The 27136-nt window shown below is 37.4% G+C and overlaps 1 protein-coding gene across 2 annotated transcripts in view; it reads left to right on the forward strand.

Annotated features, from left to right (window-relative positions):
- The window catches only part of Radx (RPA1 related single stranded DNA binding protein, X-linked), a 76363-nt gene that overhangs the window by 43973 nt on the left and 5254 nt on the right, over nt 1-27136 (forward strand). For both annotated transcript variants that reach the window (XM_028895130.2, XM_028895131.2), the window contains exons 11-13: nt 2169-2236; nt 23840-24130; nt 26097-26264. In XM_028895130.2, the coding sequence (XP_028750963.1) occupies nt 2169-2236; nt 23840-24130; nt 26097-26264 (527 nt within the window). The remainder of the gene's footprint in view (nt 1-2168; nt 2237-23839; nt 24131-26096; nt 26265-27136) is intronic.

A 27136-nucleotide genomic window follows, 5' to 3' on the forward strand; every position in this document is an offset into this window, starting at 1 on the left:
CGGCTTTTACCTTTTTTTAAGCCCTCTTAAATGCTTTAGCACTTTACAAACCTGATGTACATGCCAATTTATGTCATTCAGTCTCTCTTACCTCAAAAATTATATGCCACCATGGGGTTCAGCAAAGCCACCATACTAGTCCCGAGGTGCCTGTTGAATCAATCCCTTCCTTAACTGTTCTGTGAGCACAATCCTACCTGTCCCAGTGAACTTAGCATCAAATACTACTATGTATGCTCATTTTTGTCATTAATGCTGGTCCTTCTATTGTCTTCCTGTCCCTGATGCTCATGGGAACCTCAGCCAGAAATAATCAAGTGTTTCTAAGGGCTCTTATAAGTCAGTCGATCAGGGAATTATTTCCCTCATTATGTAACCTTTGACCTATAGAAAGAAGCATAATTCAAAGTCAGGCTCTTACCTGATGATAGTAGTTCACTTTATGGGTCATTATTAAGGCCTCTTCTGTATTCTGCATATTTTCTCTTCCTCTGCATTAAAAGTCAGAACTGAGAGGTATCTTGCATCACTTGTGTCTCATTTTGTCCCTCCTCATTGTCCAGTTCTTCTCATGGAATCCAAGTTTGGGTATCCCAAGAGAGGCTATTTAGCACAGGTGTGATTTGCCCCAATAAGAAATGGCAAGCCAATTCCTCTATCCTATTCAACTCTCCCCTTTCTTCTTCTGTCTTTTCTTTTTCCTGCTAATTCAGTGGCTGCTACAGAGGATAGCATCCACTTGGTTTTCTTGTTGTATTTCCTCCATTTCATTGATTGTCATTCTAGGAAGAAAACTCAAACTCAGTCACTTGTCTTATTGTCCAGAGCAAGGGCCACACAACTGATACCACAGCTTACTTAAAACTCTGTCCATACATGTTACTTTTGTGGATTATAATATAGCCTTCCTCAACCATTTGAGGGACTTCTCCATACTCACATGATAGATGCCATCCATCAAGGAGTCTTGCATTCCATACCACATACAGGAAAACAGTCACTCTGGAATTCTCCAGGGGCAACCCACCTTCAAATATAGCAGCCTTAGTTGCATGTCATTTTACCCATAGCAGGGACAATGCAAGAGCTACTAAAGCAGAAGGCACACCTTCTGTACCACACTGGGAAGGACAACCGTACCAGGATTCTCCACATAGACACTCCACCCTCAGATGGCTTAGCTTCAGTTGCATGTCTCATAGCCCACAACAGGGGCAATGGTACTTCTCCTCATCATTTTTAATTCTGTTGTGTCCTGGATTAAGGTGCCAAGTGTTGGGTGAACTTTTTCTTGGAAGATAAACATCTATCCCAAAGTCATGATTCTTCCCAGGCCTATCTTGTTGCATCAGTGAGTTTAATTAGGATTATTTACAGGATCATAGATAAGGGGTCATTTACTTGACCATGGGGAATTTATCAGCAGCTATACCACTGAAGAAACCCTTCCCCTTTCCTAGCAACTGTTAACTGCTTATAGAATTTGAGGGAGGAGTAGGACCTCTTCAGCCCCCTCCCTCCATGAAGGAACATCAATGAGCCCAATCTTGTGTTATCTTCAGTAATCCCAGCTGCTGATAGTTTAAGAGGGCAGTGGCCATGTCATGCACAGAGGACAGCATCTGGCAACACTTTTATTCCATTTGTTCTGGTGCTATTTCAGCATATAAAAGGAGCAATTAGCTCTGACTAAAAATCAGGATAGGATTTTATAGGAAATAATAACTGAGTTAAAATTTGAAGGACAAATAAGAGTTAATCGAGCAGAAGAAAAGAGGCATAGAATTGTTCATTGCTGAAGAAAATAAATGCAGTTCTCAAGTCGTATGGAAGTAACTAAAGTGAAGTTGTAGAATGCAAAAGGATGTTTTACAGAACTGTTGAAAATATGAGAACACATTTTGAAATTCCCATAAGAGAATAGAAGTGTATCCATCTTTAGTTGCTATATTATAAAGTTAAATGTTCTCTTTTATAATAAAATTTAACTCCACTGCAGTGTTTTAAACTATATTATGTATGGATTTTTTGGTAATTATATGTATATTTAATGGATTACTTTAAGAGACATTGAATTAAAATAAATTATGAATAAACGCAATTAGGCTTTTTCGCATTTAAATCTCTTTTTTACAATTTGTGGTTCTCTTATTTTTTATCATTTGCAGAATTCCTGTGCCTCAGCCACATTCTTCAGAAATGAAAGGAAGCAAGCACACATCAAGTATCTTCCACCGTATGTTGCTGTTTTAGTTATTATTCCTTACAAGAGTTTGGGTAACTCTGTTGCATACATACTAGTATTTGATTTTATTCTCCAGTACTCTGTTATAGCTCCTACTAGCAAAAGATAAAGTGTTTCATATTCGTTTAAGTTATCGTGAAATGTACTGTTTGGTAATATCTGAAAAGTGCATGCAACTATAATAATCGCTGCCAGATAAAATGCTTATAAAGTATCAACGTACAATTAACAGGAATTACTTGGAGTGCTCTATAATACATTAGGTTAACCATAGTTGACATTTAATTGTGTATTTTATAATACCTAGACAAGATTACAAATGGATCCAAACACAAATGCTAAGTTTATGAGGTGATAGATCTGCCAGTTACCCTGATCTCGTCATTATACACTGTATACATATATTTAAGCATTTCATTGCACCCCACAAATGTATGTAATTGTATATTTAATCCATTGTTCTTGAAATTTATCTTATCTGAACAGCTACCAATTATTAAAATGGTAAGATATGCTTTAAAGGGAAATCCACCATTAATATAGAGATGCTGCCGGGCGGTGGTGGCGCACGCCTTTAATCCCAGCACTCGGGAGGCAGAGGCAGGCGGATCTCTGTGAGTTCGAGGCCAGCCTGGGCTACCAAGTGAGTTCCAGGAAAGGCGCAAAGCTACACAAGAGAAACCCTGTCTCGAAAAACCAAAAAAAAAAAAAAAAAATAGAGATGCTATTGGCTAGAAGGAATAGATTAACCCCAGACACAAAGCAGAAAACACTTACAAGCAGAAAGGAAGATTAAGGTTGATACCTTCAGGAAGGAAGACAAGTGTGGGTTCAAGGGAAGTGGTCACAATCTCATCAGAGTCTTATGACAGTGGCCATGTGATGAGTGTATGCTTGTGATCCTATCTGCTGTTAACAGCGAACTAACTGCTTTTTCAACTAAAAGAAATATCTATACACCTATATACCTAGTATGTTTTAAACTCATTTTATGAGTGATGTTCCAAGAAACAGCAACTCCTGAAAGGAAAAAAAATGTATTCAAATGGGGCAGTTTTGCCACATGAATCTATATAGTATTATTCATCTCGCTAGAAAAATCCAAATGTCACATTATTTTATTACTACCCAACAATATTTGCTGAATATCTGTTATAAACTACAGTTCTAGAAAAGCCCACAAAATATGTTCCTTATTTAAAAAAGAACCCCCCATCTCTCATTTAGCATACTTAGCAGAATGCATCCTCCCATCCATTTGGAGATGCTCTTGTATACACTTACTTGTAACCAGTGTCACTACAAAACAAAACTAGTTTTTCTCTAAGACAAACTTAAGAGTGACTTTCATCAGCATTTTTGTCTTAATAAATTTTTGTCTTTCCCTTTTAATTTTTCCTATTATCCAATAGCACTACTAGGTAAAGATCATTTGTATCAATAAATGAGGTAATGATGATCTTTAAAAGTAACCAGAAAAAATATTTATAAGTTTGTTCCTTTGGTAGCAGCAAATATGAGTTTTTTAGTTAGCATGAGAGTGGTTAAGTAGGTTTAATTTAAATGGACAGAATAGGTAAATCTAAGCAAGTCTTTGGTTTTTGATTTTTTTTTGTTTTGCTTTATTTTACCATGGAGGGTCCTTTCAGGGAGAAGAGATCAAATACAGTATTCTAAGCAAGTCTTATTTTTTTCTTTGCTATTAGATCAACTGGTTTGAGCTTAGGGTTGGTTTCTGACATGATTTCATAATATAATTTAGTGCTAGTAGAATGTCATTAGAATTATTTGCTTCAAGTGGAATCTTAAACCAAGGGATCATCTCTATGGGTCTAACATTTTAGCCCTTTATCTCCATCTTGTCTTTTGGTGTGAATTTTATTTTAGTAGTCCTCCACCCAAACAAAAGTGAGACTGTCATTTTGTTCCATATTATCTTCATAAATATGATGTGTCAGTAAACTGTTCTACAATTTTTTTGGTATGATTTTTATTGATTGTTACATGATACAAAATGTTGGCATTTTGTGTATATGTATGATATCTCTCTGTCTCTCTCTCTGGCTCCTTCTCTCCCCCCCTCATTCTCCCCCCCTCCCCCGTCTCTCTCCCTGTGTGCCTGTGCGTGCGTGTGTGTGTGTGTGTGTGTGTGTTGTGTGTGTGTACATGCATGCACATGCACACCACTCATGAATGTGTGTACAAATGCTTACGTGCTATGGCATGTGGAACTCAGAGCAGAACTTTGAGTGTCATTCCTCACCTTCCACCTTGAGACAGAATCTCTTCATTGTTTGTCACTATGTACACCCAAGAGTCTCCTGTTTCTGCCTCCCATATCACCCACCATAGGAACACTGGGATTATAGATACCTGCTTTACTTGGTTCACAGAATTTGAAATTGGATCTTCACACTTGTATAGGAAATACTTTATTCACTCTATTAGGGTTTCTATTGCTTTAATAAAATACCATGACCAAAAGCAAGTTGGGTAGGAAAGGTTTATTTCATTTTATAATTTGTAGTCTAGCATCTGGAGTAGTTGGGACAAGAACTGGTGCAGGAGCCATAGAGAAATGCTACTTACTGACTTGGTCAGCCTGGCTTCTTAAACCACCCAGCACCACCGGGTGCTCAGGGATGGCACTGCCTAAAGTGATCAAGGCCCTCTTGCTGGGGATGTCTTTCTGTATGTTGTGAATGTGTTGCTCTGATTGATTGATAAATAAAATGCTGATTGGCCAGTAGCCAGGCAGGAAGTATAGTATAGTTGGGATAATCAGAGAGGAGAATTCTGGGAACTAGAAGGCTGAGTCAGGAGATGCTGCCAGCTGCTGCCTCTATGAGAAGCAAGATGTAAGGATCAATCAAGAAAATGCCCAGCTGGGCAGCGGTGGCACATGCCTTTAATCCCAGCACTTGGGAGGCAGAGCCAGTAGGATCTCTGTGAGTTCAAGGCCAGCCTAGTCTACAGAGCAAGATCCAGGACAGTCACCAAAACTACATGGAGAAACCCTGTCTCAAAAAAACAAAACAAAAAGAAAATGCCCTACAGACTTTCCTACAGGCCAATCCTATGGAAGCATGTTCTCAAGTAAGATGCCTTCTTCCAAGATGACCCTAGCTTTAGTCAAGTTGACCAAAACAGCAAACTAGCCAGCACACACACTGAAGCATCTCTCTAGCTGAATTTTGGGGTATTTTAAGTATCTCTATACTTAGAAAGCATCTTCAACAAATAGTGCTGGGATAACTGAATGTCAACATGTAGAATATTGCAAATAGGTCTATCTGTTGACATGCACAAAACTCAAGTCCAAGTGGATTAAAGACCAATATAAATCCAGTTATATTGAACCTAATAGAAGAGAAAGTAGGAAGTAGTCTTGAACACATTAGCACAGGAGACTACTTCCTAAATATAATACCAGTAGCACAAACACTGAGAGCAGCAATCAATAAATGGGACCTCCTGAAACTGAGAAGCATCTGTAAGGCAAAGGACATGGTATATAAGACAAAATGACAGCCTACAAAATGAGAAAAGATCTTCATCAACCCACATCAGATAGAGGGCTGATCTTCAAAATATATAAAGAATTCAAGAAACTAGATATCAAAATAACAAACAATCCAATTTAAAAAATGGGCTACAGAGCTAAACAGAATTCTTAACAGAAGAATCTCAAATGGCCAAAAGACATTTAAGGAATTGCTCATCATCCTTAGTCATCAGGGAAATGCAATCAAAACAACATTGAAATACCATTTAACACCTGTCAGAATGGCTAAGATCAAAAACACTGCAGACAGCTTATGTTAGAGAGAATGTGGAGCAAGAGGAATACTCCTCCACTGTTGGTGGGAATGCAAACTGGTACAGCCACTTTAGAAATCAGTATGGTGGTTTCTCAGAAAATTGGGAATCAATCTAACTCAAGCCCCAATGATACCACTCCTGGACATATGCCCAAGGAATACTCAATCATACCACAAGGTATGATTGCTCAACTAAGCTCATAGTAGCAATATTTGTAATAGCCAGAGACTGGAAACAACCTAGATGCCCCTCAACTGAAGAATGGATTAAGAAAATGTGGTACATATACACAATGGAGTACTACTCAGCAGAGAAAAACAATGAAAGCATGAAATTTGCAGGCAAATGGATGGAACTAGAAAAAATCATCCTGAGTGAGGTAACCCAAACCCAGAAAGACAGTCATGGTATGTACTCACTCATAGGTGGATTCTAGATATAAAATAAAGAACAATCAGACCACAACCCATAGAACCATAGAGGCTATATATATATATATATATATATATATATATATATATATATATATATATATAGCATGGAGGTCCCTAGGACGACTGTGGCTTATAATAAATTTCGGTTCTACTCAAAAAAAAAAAGAAAAGAAAAGAAAAAAAGCCGAATAGCCAACAGCTAGGCAGGATTTCCAGGCACAGAAGACACTGAGCAGAAAAAGGGGAGACACCAGGGGACACAGAGCAATCAGCATGGCCAGTACAAAGTAAAGGTAACCAAGCCACATAAAAGAACATAGATTAAAAGATATTAATTTAAGTTATAAGAGCTAGTTAGAAACAAGCCTAAGTTACCAGCCAAGCTTTTTTTTTTTTTTTTTTTTTTTGGTTTTTCGAGACAGGGTTTCTCTGTGTAGCTTTGCACCTTTCCTGGATCTCGCTCTGTAGACCAGGCTGGCCTCAAACTCAGAGAGATCCACCTGGCTCTGCCTCCCGAGTGCTGGGATTAAAGGCGTGCGCCACCACCGCCCGGCTCAGCCAAGCTTTTATAATGAATAATACTATAAAATAATTAATAATAATAATAAATTTGGGAGCTGGCTGATGAGACAGAAAAAGACTAGTTACAACTATATGGCCCTGGCTAACCCTAACACAAACTTCCCTATGTAGACTGGACTGGCCTTGAACTCAAGAGAACTGCCTACCTCTGCCTCCCATGTGCTCAGATTAAAAGGCTTCGACACAGCACATGGCTTAAAGATGAATTTATTTTATTTATTTATTTATTTATTTTTCAAGACAGGGTTTCTCTCTGTAGCCTTGGCTGTCCTGGAACTTACTCTGTAGACCAGGCTGGCCTTGAACCCAAAGACCCACCTACCTCTGCCTCTTGAGTGCCACCGTGCTCAGTTATTTTTAGTATTTTGAATTATGTGTATGTATGTGTGTTTGTGTGTGGGTATGAGCAATGTTTTCTAGAGCCTCAAGAGACCAGAGGCATCGGATCTCCCTGGAGCTGGAATTACAAGCAGTTATATTCAATGTGGATGTTGGAAACTGAACTTGGGTCCTCTGCAAGACTACCTTTAACCTCATGGAACCATTGCTCCATCCAGCCCCTAGTACTACATTTTGTTTCTGAGACAGGGTTTCTCTGTGTAACTCTGGCTGTCTTGGAACTGGATTTGTAGATCAGGCTGGCCTTGAACTCACGAGATCTGCCTGCCTCTGCCTCCCTAGTGCTGGGATTAAAGACATGCACCTCCATCACCCAGCTCCAATGCTACCTTGTTAAAAGCCGCTTTATTGAGGTATACTTTGCATCTGATAAAATGCAGTCATTTGTGCGGTAATAATGCATGAATACATGCAGTAATAATGATGCAGAAGGATTTGGAGGACAGCATCAGCTGTAAAGTGAGACCCTGTCTCAAAACAAAGAATCAGTAATTCTAAGTGGACTAGGCTCAGTGAGATGGATAGCCCTGAGTAATCAACATCTCAGTTGAAACCTAGAACATTCCGTTTCCCCCTGGTACCCCTTTGCAGTCTACTTCTCCCATTCTTGGCCCCATATAATCATGGGTTTGTTTTCTGTCATTACAGACTAGTTTGAACATTTTGGTTTTGATTTTCTTTTCTTTTTTTCTTTTTTCTTTTTTTTGAGACAGAGGGTTTTGTTTTGTTTTGTTTTGTTTTGTTTTTGGTGTGTGTGTGTGTAGCTTTGAAGCCAGTCCTAGATCTCGCTCTGTAGCCCAGGCTGGCCTCGAACTCACAGAGATCCACCTGCCTCTGCCTCCTGAGTGCCTGGATTAAAGGCGTGTGCCACTATCGGCTGGTTTGTCTTTTTTTTTTAAGACAGTGTCTCATGTAGCCCAGGGTAGCCTCAAAACTCCCTGTGTAGCTAAGGGTGACCTTGAACTCTTGATTTGCCTGCATCTCCGTCTCTTCAGTTTACCACCATGTCCACTTGGCATTTTCTTTTCTTTTTTCAGGGAGGGGGTACTATTTTCCAGGGGGCACAGGGAAGGACTGCCTTCTTTGGCATAGCATGTTTGTGAGCTTCGTCTATATTAGGTGTCTTCATCTACATCTACAATAGGTATCAGTGATTCACTCATTTTTAATTGCTCAGTAGTACTCCATTGTATGGATGTACCAGCAGCAATTTCTGCACTATACTGTTGATGGACATTGAGGTTGTTTTTCTAGTTTGGTCTGCTAGATATAAATTTGCTATGATGTTTGGAAGTCTTTATGTGGACATCTGGTTTCGTTTCTCTTGGATTGATGCCTAAGAGTGGAACAACCAGGGCTGGAGAGATGGCTCAGAGGTTAAGAGCACAGGCTGCTCCTCCAGAGGTCCTGAGTTCAATTCCCAGCAACCACATGGTGGCTCACAACTGTCTGTAACTCCAGTTCCAGTGAATCTGACACCTTCTTCTCACCTCTACAGACACCAGGCACACACATGTTGGTGCACATACATACGTGTAAACAAAACACTCATACACATTGAATAAATAAATCTTAAAAAAAAAGAACGGAAGAAAAAAGAAAAGTAAAAATAGATGGGCAGTGGTGGAACATGCCTTTAATCCCTGCACTTGGGAGGCAGAGCCAGGCAGATCTCTGTGAGTTCAAGGCCAGCCTGATCTACAGAGCAAGGTCCAGGACAGGCACCAAAACTACACAGAGAAACCTTGTCTTGAAGAAAAAAAAAAGAAAAGTAAAAATAGCCGGATAGACTTGTGTCAATGTAATACCTAAATAATTCATAAAAGATCAGTAGAGTTTTGACAAATTACCAGATATATAGGCAAAGATCAAGAAGATGAAATTTCATATACTGTTCAAAATATAACAAAGTGTTTTGTTGTGGGGTAGCCACCAAAAACACTACTTGGACACAGGTTTAAGACAATAGAAAGACTTTATTAGGCAGCTGGCAACTGCACTGGGTGTTTAGGATCCCAGTGTAGCCCTGAGCCTTTCTCAGGGTGAGCTTTTAAACACAAACATATCCTGAGTTGACATACTTCAGTTAACAAGATCAGTTAACCAGAAGCAGAACTACTACAGAAACTAAAAGGCAAAATTTAATACATTTAGAGACTTTCCCAGAAGTATAGGCTTTGATGGATTAGGTCTTTGTTTTCATTTTGGCAAGTGGTGCTGTCTACATGCTGAATTTTATGGCTTGAATGGTACTTTCACCATGCAGTCAGTTGTGCTAAATAAGGTCTGGGAGCCTACTAAGATCTGGGGCCCTGTTATAGTTTTGGTGTATTGCAGCATAAAGCAAGAGCCAGGAAGTAGTCTAATGACTAAATGTCAAAAGACTAAATCAATGATGGACATATTATATGAAGAATCTTGGACTTTAGACATCAAGACAAAGTTTGAAGATAATAAGCAGAAAGAACGGCATGGTTTTGTTTTCATTTCATTTTCAGACTCTACTGTGGTGTCTATATGGAAAACAGATGTAAAGAAAACCATTTTGGTGGTAAAGTAGCCAGAAAGTGATGTTGAAGGCCAGGAACATATAGTAGTAGTTATAAAAATAAGAACAAGAAAATAAATGAGACATAATTTTGAAAATATAACTGATTCAATCTAGATGGTGATGTAAATTGAAAGTAGAAAAGTGATGAGCCACTGTTAAAGCCTCAGGTACCCACATTTTGTCTCAATTGAAGGAACTGAGAACTCCTATCAGAAGTAAGCAATAGTGTTACTTTGCAAGGTTTGAAATAATGAAATATCATACACTCTGTGGCTAGATCAGCAAACATTTGTTTCCACACACTCTGGAGACTAAAAGCTGTCGGGTAGGTTAGGTTTTTCTGAGGCCTCCCTCCTTGCCTTATGGATCGTCTTCTCATTGTGTTTATACTGTTTCCACTATGTGTATACGTCCATACCTATGTGTCCAAAATTCATCTTCTTGTAAGGACACCAATCTGAATTAGGACCCAAACTGATAGCCAATCACCTCTTTAAAGACCTCATCTCTTATATATGATCACGATGTGATATACTGACAGAACTTAAATATATGAATTTGTAGATGATACAGTTCTGTACATAAACATGGGTGTACAGGTATCTCTTGAACACTGAGTTAGATTCCTTTAGATATATGCCCAGAATTTTTATAGCTGGATCATAAAATAGTTCTATTTTAGGAACATCCTCAGTGAGTTCCACACTGGCTGTATTATAGTCCCCAAATAAGGGTTCCTGCCTCACATTTCCATAAACATTTGTTGTCTGTTTTCCTAATGATAGCTATTTTGAGTGGGGTGAAATGGAATATCAGTGTGTAATTTATTTGTTTTCTCTGATAGGTAAAGATGTTGAATATATTTTCATATAATTATTGCCTATTTTTACTGGTTTGGGGAATTAATGTGCACTTCATTTGCCCAATAATTGATTCTGGTTAATTAATTTGGAGTTTCTAATTTTTTGAAGTCTTTGTGGGTTCTAGATGAGAATCCCCAAGACAAGGTTTTTCGTGTGTGTTCATCCTATATCCTGCCAACTTGCTAAATTACATTATTAGCTGTAATTACTTTTCTCTTGATTCTGACAGATTTCCTATACATAGCATTATATAATCTGCAAGTAAGGGTAATTTTGTTGTTGTTGTTGTTTCAAAGATTTTGAATTTTATATAGTGAAGCCAACTTGAAACAGAATGTTGACATTTGAAACATTTTAAAGAATTATTTATTTTTATGTGTATGGATGGGTATTCTTGCCAGCATGTAATTCTGTGCACCACATGAATGCAGTGTTTGTAGAGGCCAGAAGGGGCCGTTGATTTCCCTAGAACTAGAGTTACAGATGGTTGCAAGCTGCCCTGTGGGTGCTGGGAAGAGTAGCCAGTGTTCTAAACCACTGAACTATCTCTCCAGCTCCCAGATAAGGGTAATCTTACTGTCCCTTTCCAACTTGAAGCCATCCATCTCTTTTTTTTTTTTTTTTTTTTTTTTTTGTTTTGTTTTTCGAGACAGGGTTTCCCTGTGTAGCTTTGTGCCTTTCCTGGAACTCACTTGGTAGCCCAGGCTGGCCTCGAACTCACAGAGATCCACCTGCCTCTGCCTCCCGAATGCTGGGATTAAAGGCATTCGCCACCACCACCCGGCCTTTTTATTTATTTTTAATCTTTAAGTTTTGTGTTATATTTATTTACTAAAGGGGGTGGTAAATGGGGCGTGTGTGTGTGCCACTGTTCATATGTAGACCTATGGCAACAATTTCCAGAAGTAGGTATCTCCTTCTACCATGTAGGTCTCAAGGACTAAACTGAGGTCATCAGGCTTGGTAGCAAGTGCCTTTGCCTTATCAGCCCTCTCTTTCTCTTTCACTCCTCCCATCTCTCTTTCCCATTTTCTCAAAGTACAGCATTGAGTAGCAATGAGGAAAATGAGCAACCTTATCTTGTGCAAGATCACAGGGAAATGTTTTTTCATGTGAGACCAAACACCTTCAAGATGGTACAGCCATAAATAAGGGAGAAGGCTTTTATTTCTCCATTAAATAAGAATTTTATATTGACTTTTTCTTTTTTTTATATAAATTACCAATTTCATCTCAAGCAAATTCCCATCTAGTCCTAGTTTGCTAAGTGCTTTTATCATGAGTGGGAGTTAGATTTTGTTAAATGCTGTTTGACACCATTTGAGATAATTATGTGGTATTGTCATCATTGAATTAATGTGATATATTTCTTTTCTCTCATTGAACAACTCGAACATTTCTCAGATAAATCCTTCTTGGTTGTGGCATAAAATCTTGTTAATAATCTGTTGAAACTGATTTGCTGATAATTTTTCATAAGTCTGCATCTATATTGAGACATTACTAAAGGATATTTGTATGTGAATTCCTTTTTAGGTGTCTTTCTCAGACTTTGATATTGGTAATACTGGCCTTATAGAATGGGGAAGGAAGTGTTACTTCATCTTCTGTTTTATAATCATTTGGAGAATTTTTGCTTATTTTTTTCCACACTGGGGACTAAGCCTAAGGCCTCTCACATACTAGCCAAGGAGTCTACTGAGAAATACCCCAGCCCAGTTCTGCTTTAAATGTTTTATAGAATTCACTAGTGAAGTCATCTGATTCTGTACTTGTCTTGTTGATGAGGTTTTGGTTATTATTTCAATCTCTACTTGTTACAGGTCTGCTGAGAATGTCTACATCTTCTGGGTAACCTCAAGCCATTTATTTGTTCCTAGGCAGCGTCTGTTCTATTATCTGAATTATTGGCACATAATCACTTCTAGTATTCCTCTGCAATATTATTTCTCTAAAGAATCACACTTTCATCTCCAAATTTAGTCATTTATGTCTTCTCTTTTTTGCTTGGCCAGTCTATCTAAATATAATTTTCTAGCTGAAGAGATAGTTTAATTGGTAAAGTGCTTGTTATGCAAGCATGTGGACAGAGGTTTTAACTCTTAGCAAACACAAAAGATAGGTGTGCCCTAGGCACTCTTAAACCCAGCCCTAGGAGGCAAAGACAGGAGAATCCCTGGGGCTTGCTGATATCCCAGCCTGGCCTATTTGTTAAATTCTAGGCCAGTGAGAGAATGACAGTTGACATTCCAACATGAGTCAGGGAAGGTACACCAGGTTCTGCCCCTAGATGAAGAACTACATGCAGTGACTGCTAAGAGAAAGAGAGTCAGGGTTCTGAAGGGAAGAGCCACCAATAGGTTACCCAATATCTAGTATTCAGCCAAAAAACACACACACAAACACACACACACACACACACACAAACACACACACACACACACACAAACACACATACACACACACACAAACACACACACACAAACACACACACACACACACACACACGCAACACTAAATGAGTTCAGCTGGTTGTATTTATATATACATATGTGTACGTTTTTACATGTATGTGTGTACTTATATGAAACAATATTGATCAAAGAGGTCATGAATTTTGAGTGGGAGGGGAACTGTAGAAGTTGGAAGAGGAGAGGATAAGGTAGAAATGATGAAAATGCAGTACTCGCATGAAATTCTCAGAATAATAAAATAAATGTTAAAATAATTATAATAATAAGGTAGAAGGCAAGTGAGATGGCTCAGCAGGTAAAGGTGCTTGACACCAGACCTAAAACTTGACTTTGAATTCCTTAACTCACATGGTAGAAGGAGAGAATCAACTCCCCTAAATTGTCCTTGGACCTCCCCATGAGTATGAACACATGCACACACACATACACACACACACACACACAAAATCAATCAATTAATAAAAATAGAATTAAAATTAGGGGGGGGGAAGGCAGTGATTGAGGAGAACACCCAGCATTGACCTTTGGCTTCCACATGTGCATATGCACATAATACACATGACCACATATGCACACATATATACAAGATAATTTCGGTATTTTCAAGAACAGTTTAGGTTTTTTATATTCTCTATTGCATATCTGCTCTAAACACTATTTTCTAATTCCTCACAGTATAAAGTTTTTTGTTCTTGATTTGGAAATTCTTTTTTTTTTTTTTTTTTTTTGTTGTTGGTTTTTCGAGACAGGGTTTCTCTTGTGTAGCTTTGCGCCTTTCCTGGAACTCACTTGGTAGCCCAGGCTGGCCTCGAACTCAGAGAGATCCACCTGGCTCTGCCTCCCGAGTGCTGGGATTAAAGGCGTGCGCCACCACCGCCCGGCAAACTTTTTTGTTTTTTTTTTTTGTTGTTGTTGTTGTTGTTTTTTTTGTTTTTTTTTTTTGTTGTTGTTGTTTTTCAAGACAGGGTTTCTCTGTGTAGCTTTGTGCCTTTCCTGGTACTCACTTGGTAGCCCAGGCTGACCTTGAACTCACAGAGATCCGCCTGGCTCTGCCTCCCGAGTGCAATATGTATGTTATTAAGAAACTGTAGGTTTTTTTTTTTTGTTGTTTTGTTTTTTTCTTCGAGACAGGGTTTCTCTGTGTAGCTTTGCGCCTTTCCTGGAACTCACTTGGTAGCTCAGGCTGGCCTGGAACTCACAGAGATCCACCTGGCTCTGCCTCCCGAGTGCTGGGATTAAAGGCGTGTGCCACCACCGCCGGCTTGATTTGGAAATTCTTAATATCAGCATCTATAACAATCAGTGGTCCACCACCACCTCATCACATCTCCTAGGTTTCATACAATATTTTTATTTTCATTCACCTCAATATATTGTCTGATTTCCTTTATGATTTTGTCTTTGACTTGTTGCTTATGACTTTGTTGTTTCACTTTCACAGATCTGTGAATTCTCTTGTTTTTCTCCATTATTGGTTTCTGACTTCACTCTGTTGCAGTTAGAAAAGTTACTTGGAAGATTTGGAATTTTTTTTTTAGTTTACTAAGACTTTTTTGGGGCCTAGCATATGTTTTTTCTGGGAAATGTCTCATGTATTCTTGAAAAGAATGTGTACTTGACTTTTTAGGTTTGTTGTGTTCTATATATGTCTGTTCTATTTAGTTTACATTGTTGTATAATATCATCTTCCTTATTCATTTCCTAGCTAGATGCTCTAGCCATTATTCAAGATGATGTACTGAAATCTGCAGCTAGCAGTGTAAGACATTCTCCCTTCAATTCCAGTAATGCTTTCCTTGTGAGCTTGGATGATCTGTTTTTTTTTATTTCATGTAAATTTATAATTATTACATAATTTGATGAATTGACTCTTCTCAGGTAATTTCTTTTTTCTTTTACAAGACTTATTGGCTTACAGTCTATTTTGTCTGATAGTAATAGCTACTCTAGTTCTTGTCTGGTTAGTATTTGCAATGAATCCTATTCTTTTGCTTTCAACTTACATTGTCTTTATATCTAGAGGAGCAAATACTTGTGTCACTTTTTCCATTTGCTAAGCTATTCCCTTTGAGTACAGCATTTGATTTGTACTGAATTTCATAATTGAGAAGGATGGACACAGTTTTGACAAATTTTGTTTCCTATGTATCACGCTTTGATTGTCCCTCATTTCCTGCGTTACTGCCATACTCTGTGTTTAAGTGGCTTTTTTATATAAACCAATCCGGATTATTATCTCATTTCCTTGTCTGTACATGTATGTGTGTATTTGAAGATAGATTTGCACCTGGGACATGCAAGCTTTTGATGCCAGTACTTCCCGCAGATAAGAAAATGTTCATATGTTCAAGTCCCTTATATAAAAAGTTATAGTATTTGACTATAACATAGGCATATCTTCCTATATGCTTCAATCTTCTCTGGGTTATTTGTAATATCTAGTACACTATAAATGCTCAGTATATAGTTATTACCCTGTATTGTTTACAGACCAATGTCAGCAAAAAGAGTACATTCATGTACAGTGTAGACAATTGTTTTTAAATGCTTTTAATCCAGAGTTGACTGGAGTCTATAATTGTAGAAGTCAAATACAGACGGCTAACCATTTCACTTATGGTTACCATGAAGATTAAATTTAACATTCTAAATTTATAGCAACATAGTTTGAATAGATAGCAACTTACTTTCAATAGTATAAAAAGACTGTGCCCCTATACATACTTCCCTAACCCCCACAATTTATATGTTGTCACCACAGGTTATGTCTATGTGCATTTTGTGTCCTATAACATTTAATTATGCGTTATCCATATCAACCGTGATTGATTTCATATAGAAGATTAAAAACTAGAGTTAAAAACTATACAGCAATGTGAACTTTGATATTTGTCAACGAAGGTAATTTTACTCCAGGTCTTGCTTCTTGATAGGACATTAAGGTGCTATACACCTCTGTCCCCTTTTGTGTCCACCTGACAACATGGCCTTTAGCACTTCTTGCAGGTAAATGTAGTGCCAAACAAGTCCTTCATTTTCTATTCCTCTTCTTGATCTCCCACTCATTCTTGGAAGGAGAGTTTTGTGCCATATAGAATCCTTATTTAACATTTTCCCCAGTGTTCTAAATCACCACTTTGCCTTTTGGCCCTGTGGGTTTTCTATGAGGATTTTGCTGTAAAACACATTTTTGTCCTTGTCAAGCTGCTTCTCCCTTGCTTTTATGTGTCTTTCTTCTGTCATGCCTTTCAACTATTTTATTATAATCTTTCTCATTGTGAAATCTAGGGTCATTGTTTCTTCAAATACACTTTTCTTCTCTTCCTTTATAACTGATATCAGTGTTGGGCAGCTTAATGTTGCCACACCAGGTGCCTAGGCTCTGCTTTTCTTAACTCCTTTTCCTTTTCTTTCTGCTCCTTACTCAGCCTCACATTTTGCTCATTCTTTCTGCCTTCTCAGAAATACCATTGAAGCCCTAGAGTGAATTCTCTTCTTCTGTTATTGTTTTTCCCATGGATTTATTATTTGTTTAATTTTTATTATTGTGGGTTTTTTCTCCTTGATATTTTGACTTTAATTCAAGTATTGTTTCTCTGGCTTAGTTTTGATTTTTTCCTATATTGCTATTATTTTTATATTTAGCTTTGGAACAATTTTCAATTTTACATTTTTAAAGCATATTTAAGCCATTTGTTTAAAAATGCTTTTACTGGTATTCCAGTGTCTGAGCCTTGCCAGTGACTGTTAATTTGTTTTCGTCTTTTGAATGCATTATATTCACCTTCTATTTTTGTAAGGCTTTGGCTTCTTATTGAAAACTAAACATTAGAATATTGTAATGCAGTGACTATGGAAATCAGCTTTTTCTTCCTCACAAGGTTTGCTGCTTTTCTGTTTCTAAAAACTATAAATGTCCCTTTGTCTAGTGACTTCCTCCAATTTTTTTTTTTTTTTTTTTTTTTTTTTTTTGGTTTTTCGAGACAGGGTTTCTCTGTGTGGCTTTGCGCCTTTCCTGGGACTCACTTGGTAGCCCAGGCTGGCCTCAAACTCACAGAGATCCGCCTGGCTCTGCCTCCCGAGTGCTGGGATTAAAGGCGTGTGCCACCACCGCCCGGCGACTTCCTCCAATTCTTGGTAGAAACTCATTGTATGTAGCTACAGAATTCTCTTTTCCTTAACTATGTCCATCTGTTGTCCTCACAGACATTTCTCAGAACAACAGAAGCTAAAGTAAAATACCACTTCCTGTAAACTTAGAAGATTGGCCCTTTGCTATGGCCCTCCTTCAGTACTTAGCTAGATTTCCACTGAGCCTTTGGAGCAACCTCAAGTGAAAGTTAAGGTCTTAGGGCTTTTCTGAGTTTGCAACTTAGAGGGAGCCTGTTCCAAATTACCTAGGATACATGTGCAATTTGAATGCACCAGTTTCAAAACTAAAATTTCAGACTGGCTTTTCCTCTGTGATCTTAGACAACTGATTTTTTATGTCAGTTTCAATCTCTTGCTCCAGATTTCTGCAGATGCTTTGTCTACTTCACCGTGTTTTCCAGGTCTACCAACTGCTTTTTCAGCCTTAAGTAAGTTACATGAGTCAGAGGTCAGGACCTCGTATTGTACTTCAGGTATGCCCTGGCGGGTTAGAAGAAATCTAAATTGGTCTGGGAAATGGCCCAGTGAGTAAAGTGCTTGTTCAAGCATGGCGACCTGAGTTTTGATCTCGGGGGCGGGAGTGGAGGAGTAAAAAGCAAGGCCTGGCGGCGCAACAATAAACCCAGTGGTGGACAGCGCAGAATGAGACGGGTAGGTGCCCTGAGCTCACTGGCCAACCAGACTAGCTAGAAATAGACCAGGTTGGGTGAGAGATCCTGTCTCAAAAAGTAAGGCAGAAATCAAAACTGATTTTCAGGGCTTTTTTTTTCTCTTGCTTTTCATGGTTTTGATGGTTTTTATTGTTTGTTTTTGAGAGAGAAACCTGAAGTTAGGTAGATAGGAAGGTAAAGGTGTTCTGGGAAGAGTTAGGGGAGGTGAGAATAAAGTTAATAAAAGAAAACTAAGGTGGAGCAGAAAAGAGGAAGCTAGCTGAAGTTGACCTTTGGCCTCTGCACACACTTATGGGCTCACAGACCTCATTCCCCATGCACAACCTAAGGAAAAGCAAAAGAAGAAAGCTACATAATTTGTGAGGAAGGTGTCCAGGACCAGGACCCCACAGAATGAACCCTGGCTTCCTTCTTCAAGAATCCTGCTACACCTAGGGAGGGGCAGAGCAAAGCCAAGTTAACTCCCAGAAAACTTCCTGCTGTTTTCAAGTTGTCTGTATCTGGACCAAGTGTTCGCTTGATTGCTCTGAACCCTTGTTGTCCAGGTTTCTCACCCAATCACTTCTGACAATTTCTGCTTAATCTTTATAATCAAATGTTTTCTTTATTTAATTAACATTTTTGGAGTTTCATACATGAGTACTGTATTTATACCATTTCCACCCTTTTCTCTCCACTCCAACTTCTCAAGTGCCCTAACCACAAACTCGTACTATTTAATTACACACACACACACACACACACACACACACACACACACACACGCACACGCACACACACACACACACACAAAACTTGCTGAGTTCTTTAGTGCTGCTCATATGTATATGTGATTAGAGCTGACCATGAAAGGGAGTATCAGTCTGGTCTTTTTTCCTTGTTCCTTGTTACCAATGGGGGGCGGGGAGGTGCAGGAGTGTAGCTTTAACATGCTTCTCTACACTTTTCTAGAGGGTTATAAAGTTTCCTTGTTTCTTGATGTTGTCAGGTGCTGCTGATAAATGCATAGTTCCAAATGTTCATATAATTTTATATGTCTTTCTTTATTCATTGCCGGGGAAGAAAAACAGCTCTATGAGGAGAAAGTTCCTTGCTTACTTGATTATGTAGACATGTACTTCATTTCCTGAAGAAGAAAAATGTACTTTCTGTTTTTCTTTGTCAGTTTTCAAAATAATGAGTCAGATCTCAAGTATCCTCCAGAAGTGATCAGTTGTGAGGTAGATTTGTTGCTGTCGCTTTGGTTCGGTTTTGCTTCCATTGGTGTTCTTTTAAGTTATCACTATCATTACTAGTGACAGTCTGCCTAATTTGGTGGGTAAGAAATGCTTCATTTATGCTTATGCTGTTCATATGACTGTAATGATGTTTGATAGTAGTGGGGGGTGTCAAAATTTTGCTGTTGGTCTTTACAGCATGTTTACAGACTCATCTTGAACATTCGTTCCCCAGACAAGCAATCAGCCATTTCCCCACAGAGCTGTAGTAGTTAGCAATTACAGTCAAGGCATTATAGAGTTGAATATATACTTATCTAGTTGTTATTTCTAAGCATTTACAGAAGGCAGAACTAGAAAAGGTGCTTGCTTACCTTATCAGTTATTAGGTATTTATTTAGGTAATGTCAAGACAAAATACTATTTCACATTTATACTTCCTGTTTGAATCAAATAATTTTCACATACAAAATTAAAAGAAAGGAAACCTATTCCACTGCAAGAATCTGGACTCTTCTCTTCCTCTTTCTGTAAGCAGCCTCGGGTGACCTGTGAAAATGATTCCCTGCTCTCTAGACCCAGAAACCCCTATAAAATCACTCAAATCAAGAACTTCAAATCTTTGTGTTTACTTTAAGAACACCTGTGAAACTTCCCAGGCCATCAAGGGTATACATATCTGAAAAGTCACCAAGGGATAGACCCATTGGTTCTATCTGAGTCCTCATTATTTAATCATCTCTCAGCAAATAGAACCACCAGTGGCAAAGCAAGCCTTCAACATTTGAGCCTTTTGGGGCCATATCAAAACCATAATACTGACCTCAAATTTAAGAGGCTCAGAAAAATGTTCTGTTTCTTTGCAATTCCTTTTGTTTTTTTATGGTATACCCCACTATTATAGCTTGATAGCTTGTAATATTCTTTTCTGTGTGGTTCTATTATAAACTGGGTAGATATATAAGTTTACTTCTTTTATTTTCATGCTAGGGATTGATTGCTTTAAATATATTTAAATAATAGTTATTTTAGTTGTGAGCCTAGCCTTTAACGGCTGAGCTATCCCTGTTAACTTTGGAGAGTTGCCCTCATACCGGAAGCATTCATTTAATAAAACCCCACTGGCATTCCCTAGGGGGGTATGGTTATTATCAGGCTGACCCAAAGGAACACATTTTGTATTCCATTTCATGTTCAACAATTTTTTTGCCTGAAGAACATCCTTTTGTTTATGAAAACATGAGTAACATTGCATAAAACAGTCTCTTACTCTCAGAATGCTCCGATTTAGCCTTAATTTTGTTAATCATAGAGATGAATGAAGTGCTGCTGTGGAAAGAAATGTACAATGTACTATTTCTGTATCATTAAAATACAGTTTTTATGGTTAAAAAATAGTTATTTTATAATTTGGTTAATTATCAACATAGTTCCAAAGTCGACTATTGCTGGGGATGTCTTTCTGTATGCTGCGAATGTGTTGCTCTGATTGATTGATAAATAAAATACTGATTGGCCAGTAGCCAGGCAAGAAGTATAGTATAGGTGGGATAAGCAGAGAAGAGAATTCTGGGAAGTGAAAGGCAGAGTCAGGAGATGCTGCCAGCCACCTCCATGAGAAGCAAGATGTGGAGGCAGAACTGGGAAAAGGTACCAAGCCAGGTGGCTAAACATAAATAAGAATTATGGGTTAATTTAAGTGTAAGATCTAGCTAACAAGAAGCCTGAGCCATTAGGCCAAACAGCTTTAATTAATATAAGTGTCTGTGTGATTATTTGGGTCTGAGTGGCTGCAAGCTGGATGGGACCAGGAAAACTTCTAGCTACAAACTATACCAAAGAATACATATTTAAAGAACTTTAATTTCATACATGTTCCTTATCTCCTATTCCATTAGTCTCACCATGGATGATAATTTTTTAATTATTTTTATTTTATGTGTATAGGTGTTTTGCCTGCATGTATGTCTGCATCTGATCCCCAGGACTGTAATTACAGACAATTAATTTATTTTATGCCATGTCTTTCCATTTTTCACAAAATAAACAAATGTGTATTTTATATGGTAAGTCTAGTAGTGTTCAAGCTAAACACAAAAGAATTCTAGCTTATGATTCCTCCCCACATTTTTAGAAAAACCTGAAGTCTGAATATATTTTGTCTCTTTCCCAATTTCCTTGGACATGTAGCTATTCACAACCTGTAAATGCCAATGTTGCTGTACTTAGTTCATATTCATTGTTAGGAATATATCATTATAAAGTTGGAGATTATAATCTGAAGTTACTAAGATAAAACTATAAAGCATAGTTTTAGGGGAAATTTTCATAAAACATGTATATACCCTTATAGTCTCTAATAATACATTGTGTGTGTGTGTGTGTGTGTGTGTGTGTGTGTGTGTGTGTGTGTGTTCATGACTTAGTCCTGACAAACTCAATAATGTAATTTTTTCCATAAAGTAAGATAAATGTTTATTTTTAAAAGATTAAAATACCATATGACTTGTTCATGGTGTGGGAATGTTCAGTATGGATTGGTCATTGAGTAGTTACTTGTTGCTAGCTACTGTTCATCTTTTTCTTTTATACAATGTCTCACGAACAGCTCACTTCTGTCTCTACAACACAATTCTCAAGCCTCTGCCTTTCAGTTTTTGAAATGCTAAGCTCATAGGCTTGTGCCACTATGCCCAGCTACTTTCTGCTGTCCCAAGTACTTTTATTAGCTATATAAAAGAGATTTATTTATAGGAAATTAAAAAAATAAAATCAGTTCTCAGTCTTCTGTTTAAACCTGCTTTCTTGCATTGGAGTATATTCCTTTCTTTTCATGTGTGGGTTATTTGTTTATCCCTTTTATTATCAATCATCATAGGAACATTCATCAGCTTGATTTTGAATTTAAAATAACTCTTATGGCACTACAGTGTTTTAGATGCCTGATGAATAGAATTATGTGCTCAATTTCTATATTTTCCCTTATAATGCTATCTTTTAACATGCAACATTATTTGATAAATCTCCAGCCACTCTTAAAAACCAAGTACTGTGGTTGGTTTATGGATATGGATATAGAGTAAAATCATAAATACCAAGGGTGGTATATGAACCATGGTGAAGCCTTGTTGCTCTGTCTCATCAAGGTTTTTCATGCTAGGACAGGAATCAAGAGCACAAACAATTGCAAATAAGCAACTTGACAAACTTGGTTAACTTCAAAGTGCAGTTGCTCATAGCTTGTCTTAGCCAGTAGAACTGACAACATGAGAGTCTTATTTTTAAATCTATTTTTGTTATGATTTTAGCATGAATGTGTCTTTTCTCCCAAAGGTGTGTTATTCAATCAAAATATTTGTTGTGCCAAATTCCTTAGCACAATGTCTAATGTATTATAGGTACACAATAATTGTTGAACAAATGTCGTACTGTGTAACAAATGTCATACTGTGTAAGGGATAACTTATATTCTGCTTTAGAAACTAAACATACCAGTTGCATTGTACACAGATAATAAATTGATTTCTTAAGAGTAAACAAATAAGGGACAAGGGAAATGGCTCATTCAACAAAGCACTTGCCCTGCAAGTCTGACAAGCTGAGCTCAGATCCCTAGCACCCACTTAAAAAGACAAGCAAAGGAGCACATACCTGCAATTTCACTGCTAAGCAGGTTGCTGGCCCACCAGTCTAGACAATCAGTAGCTTTCAGGTTCAGTTAAAGAACCTGTCTCAAAAAGTAAGGTGGAGGGGCTGGGCAGTGGTGGTACATGCCTTTAATCCTAGCACTCAGGAAGCAGAGCCAGGTGGATCTCTGTGAATCTGAGGATAGCCTGTTCTACAGAGTGAGTTCTAGGACAGGGTCCAAAGCTATACAGAGAAACTCTGTCTCAAAAAAAACAAAAAACAAAAAACAAAAAAAAGAAGATAATTATAAATCTCTGTAATTCCAACAAATGAGAAAACTGCATCACTAATTATTTTGGAGGAAAATTTTTTAGAAAGCAAATTTAATTCTTTATGAACTTTTTTCAAAACTTTTGCATATTTTTAAAAGATTTATTAATTTTATGTATATGGGTGTTTTGCCTGCATGTATGTCATTGCACCACATGTGTGCCTGGTGCTTGCATAGATCAGAAGAGGGTACTGGATCCCATGGAACTGGAGTTATGGACAGTTATGAGCCACTGTGTGAGTGCTGGGAATTGAACCCAGGTCCTCTGTAAGAGCAAGTGCTCTTAGCCACTGAGCCATCACTCCAGACTCCTCTTCCCTAACTTTAATAAGAATTAACTTTTAGATATTCAATTTACATTTTGAAGCTGCTTAACTCTTTCTCATTAATCTGTAATTCTTTAATGTAGTGAATGCCTTGATTTAGCTAGTTTATGGGTCCATTGTGCCTATCTCATTGTATTTTGATCAGGTCGAGAAAGTTCAAGTGGTAGTACCACAGGGAAGTCCAGAAGACTAGGAAATGTTAAATGGGAGAGTCAGCTGTGGAGAAATAAGAAGTTTAGCTTGAGAGACCACCTACATTACAGTCATGTTTATCCTGAAAGTATTCCACGGAAATTTGTTTTGGAGCATGGAAAGTTTCTTGCCCAGCAGTATAATTCTCAACCTTCAAAATACATACCCCCAGAAGGAAGGAACCCCAGACTTGATGAATTTCAGAGTGCAAGAAGCCTTGGACATTTTGAAGTAACCATCCTAGGTAGGTGAACTGCTCTTCTATTATCCTTGAATACTATTAGTTTAATGTATTTACTTGTATTTACTTATTTATCTATTTATAATTTAATATATTTATTAAATAGAGTTATAAGTTAGACTTAAAAAATATAAGTACCCTCTCCTATACGTAAGTCCAAAGGGGAAATTCTGTTTCACTCAAACTAAATGAGGAGAGCACTAATTCTGAAATAAAGCTCAAGATTGTTGGCTTCTCAACACCAGCAAGTCCTTGGAAAATTTGGGGGAGATGAGAATGGGAACTAATGGAGCTTTCCTTTATCCACGACTATTGTTTGTTCACAATAGTCAACTATACAACTATTGTTTGTTGATCTTTCCATATAGAGTATTAGTGCTAATGGCCCTAACTTTTACCAGTGCTATTTTCCACCATTATTACCTTCTGCCCCTTCTTTCCTGTTTCCTCACATGTAAATATGCATACTTGCAGTACAAGGTATAAATATCCATGGGATAATGAGAGATCTAACTTTCAGATGGTCTTCACTAGACCATGGTGCTTGATCTCGTCAGGTATTTTATCAAACTTAGTTTCATAACTTAGTTTTATATCTAGGAAACAAAACTCAAGCTAAGATTTCCCATACGTCACATAAAGTAACCATAGAAACAAAGAGTCATAAAGAAACACAGAGACTAAATGTTTTTCTTCCTTTAGTATGCTACAGATTGATTGGAACAGATTGACTGTACATCTCAGCTGACTCATATGTAATTGTCACTTTTTATTAGCTTTGGCTATGAGTCAGATAAAAGCAAGAATAGGGTATAAGGAACACAAATTTGTCATTCTGCTCACCAGACTGAATCGATGTTACAAGTGTGCTATTTTTATATAAATGTTATCTTACCTGTTTTCAAGGATGGTTTAGAGTTGAAAGATGAGGCATTTGTGAATTTTAAAGGAAAGATAGAATGTAGGTGTCAGTAGGTCCGTAAAGATAACCAATTTACTACCATTTGACAGTAATTTTCCCTGAGCTTTCTGGCGTGGAGAAAGGACATTCTTTTATTTATTTGATTGCATATTCAATTTTAGAGCTAAAGAGAACTTTTATGGCTTCAAGTCTCATACTCAGGCTGGGCAGAAAGCAGGCCATGATTACAAATCAGATTTTCTGACTCTTGACCACTTTTGTTTTAGATAAAATAAACATTCAATATTAGAATATTTTTTAATTCAAACAAAATTGAAGTCTAAATATACCATGTAAAGTTATTATACTATTAACACAGTTACAAATGAGCTTTTACTTTCAACTAGTTTTGATTTGCAAAGGTATGAAAGTATGTCTGAGGCCAGGCGGTGGTGGCGCACGCCTTTAATCCCAGCACTTAGGAGGCAGAGCCAGGCGGATCTCTGTGAGTTCGAGGCCAGCCTGGACTACCAAGTGAGTTCCAGGGAAGGCGCAAAGCTACACAGAGAAACCCTGTCTCGAAAAACCAAAAAAAAAAAAAAAAAAAAAAAAGTATGTCTGAGATACTTGATTCCTACCTTAACCTTATAATATACATAATCACCTATAACAATGAGGCATATCTAAATAAATCTCACAAATGAGTATATTTTAATGTGTTATTTTTTTTTTTTTTTTTGTTTTTTTTTTTTTTTTTTTTTTTTTTTTTTTTTTTTTTTTTTTAATGTGTTATTTTATAACCCATAAATTCTGCTCTTTAATGGTTAACTTAATACAGAGATAAAATGTATAGAGCTAAGATATGGTAATGGGTCTTTTGATTGTTAGACAACCTTGGTGAGAAGGTGCAGCCTATCAAAATCAATTTGAGTTTAGTTTCCAGTGTGTAAACTGGTTTTTACAGGTATCAAAGTATTAGGCACACATTAGGATCAAACCAGGAAACTGAAAGTAGCAAACTATGCTAAGCTGCTGAACATTTAATAATGTGTGATCTTTCACTCACAGGTTTGAACCATGAGATTGCAATTGATGTTGCATTCCTACCTATGTATTCTCCAGAAGATGTCCAGACATCTCAAATAGACACATTTTTGACCTGCATGAATTACAGTTGTGTGTACCCACCAGAAGCACCTGGCAATGAAAGAGTGCCAGATCCCGAGGCAGTTGCAGGTGACTTTTGTTCCTTTGTTCAGAAAAAAAAAATACTATAAATGATCCTAACCTTTTCTCAATGGTAGAATTTTTATTATTTAAACTACTGTAGTCTTAACTCATTTGCTAAGTGTACCCCATAAGAATTAAATGTGAGTGAGTCTTTTAAATAAATTATATAGCTTGTTTCCATTCCAGTGAGCCATAAAGAACATTTTATGCTTATAATTACTTCATCAGACTGACAGGGTATGTACATGAAGTAGTGTAAATCTTCCCTTTTGTCCTTTCTACTTTTGCTGTATAATTGCCTCAAATTATATGTTAATAATGTACTACAGTATAATTGTTTTCTCATAAATGTTTGGTTCTTCAAGTGCTACCCATTCTACTCCTCCAGGCTGCTAAGACTATATGTGATCCCAATAGTGAAACTCTTCAGCTATTTATGTTGCTTCATACAATACCAAGTTTTCCATTCTATACTTATAAACTTAACTCTGAATTGAAGTTGTCTTGTTCATTCTGGTGTTTTTCTATTTCTTGAGCACGTGGAAAAGCTTCTAGTCATTTTCACTGAGCTCAACAAGGTAATGTATTTGAAAGAGCATTTAAGAAAGCCATGTATTACAAGGTTCTAGTGGGTCTCTCCAAGCTGATGAAACTCTAGAATCTCTGCTGATTTGGAGCATGTCTTTTGAACTTTACATATGATGATGTTACTTGACAGTCCTGGTTGTGCAAACTGAGTTTGAGTATCTAAATTTATGAGAGTCAAGATTTTTTCTCTATTTTAGCTTGCAATATCATTTCCTATATCACAACCTCTTGGGCTTTCAGTGGTTCTAAATCTCCTTACTAACTGTATTCATATTCTTCTTTCATATCAT

Source organism: Peromyscus leucopus, chromosome X (genome assembly GCF_004664715.2).
Source record: "Peromyscus leucopus breed LL Stock chromosome X, UCI_PerLeu_2.1, whole genome shotgun sequence".
NCBI classification, from domain to species: Eukaryota; Metazoa; Chordata; class Mammalia; order Rodentia; family Cricetidae; genus Peromyscus; species Peromyscus leucopus.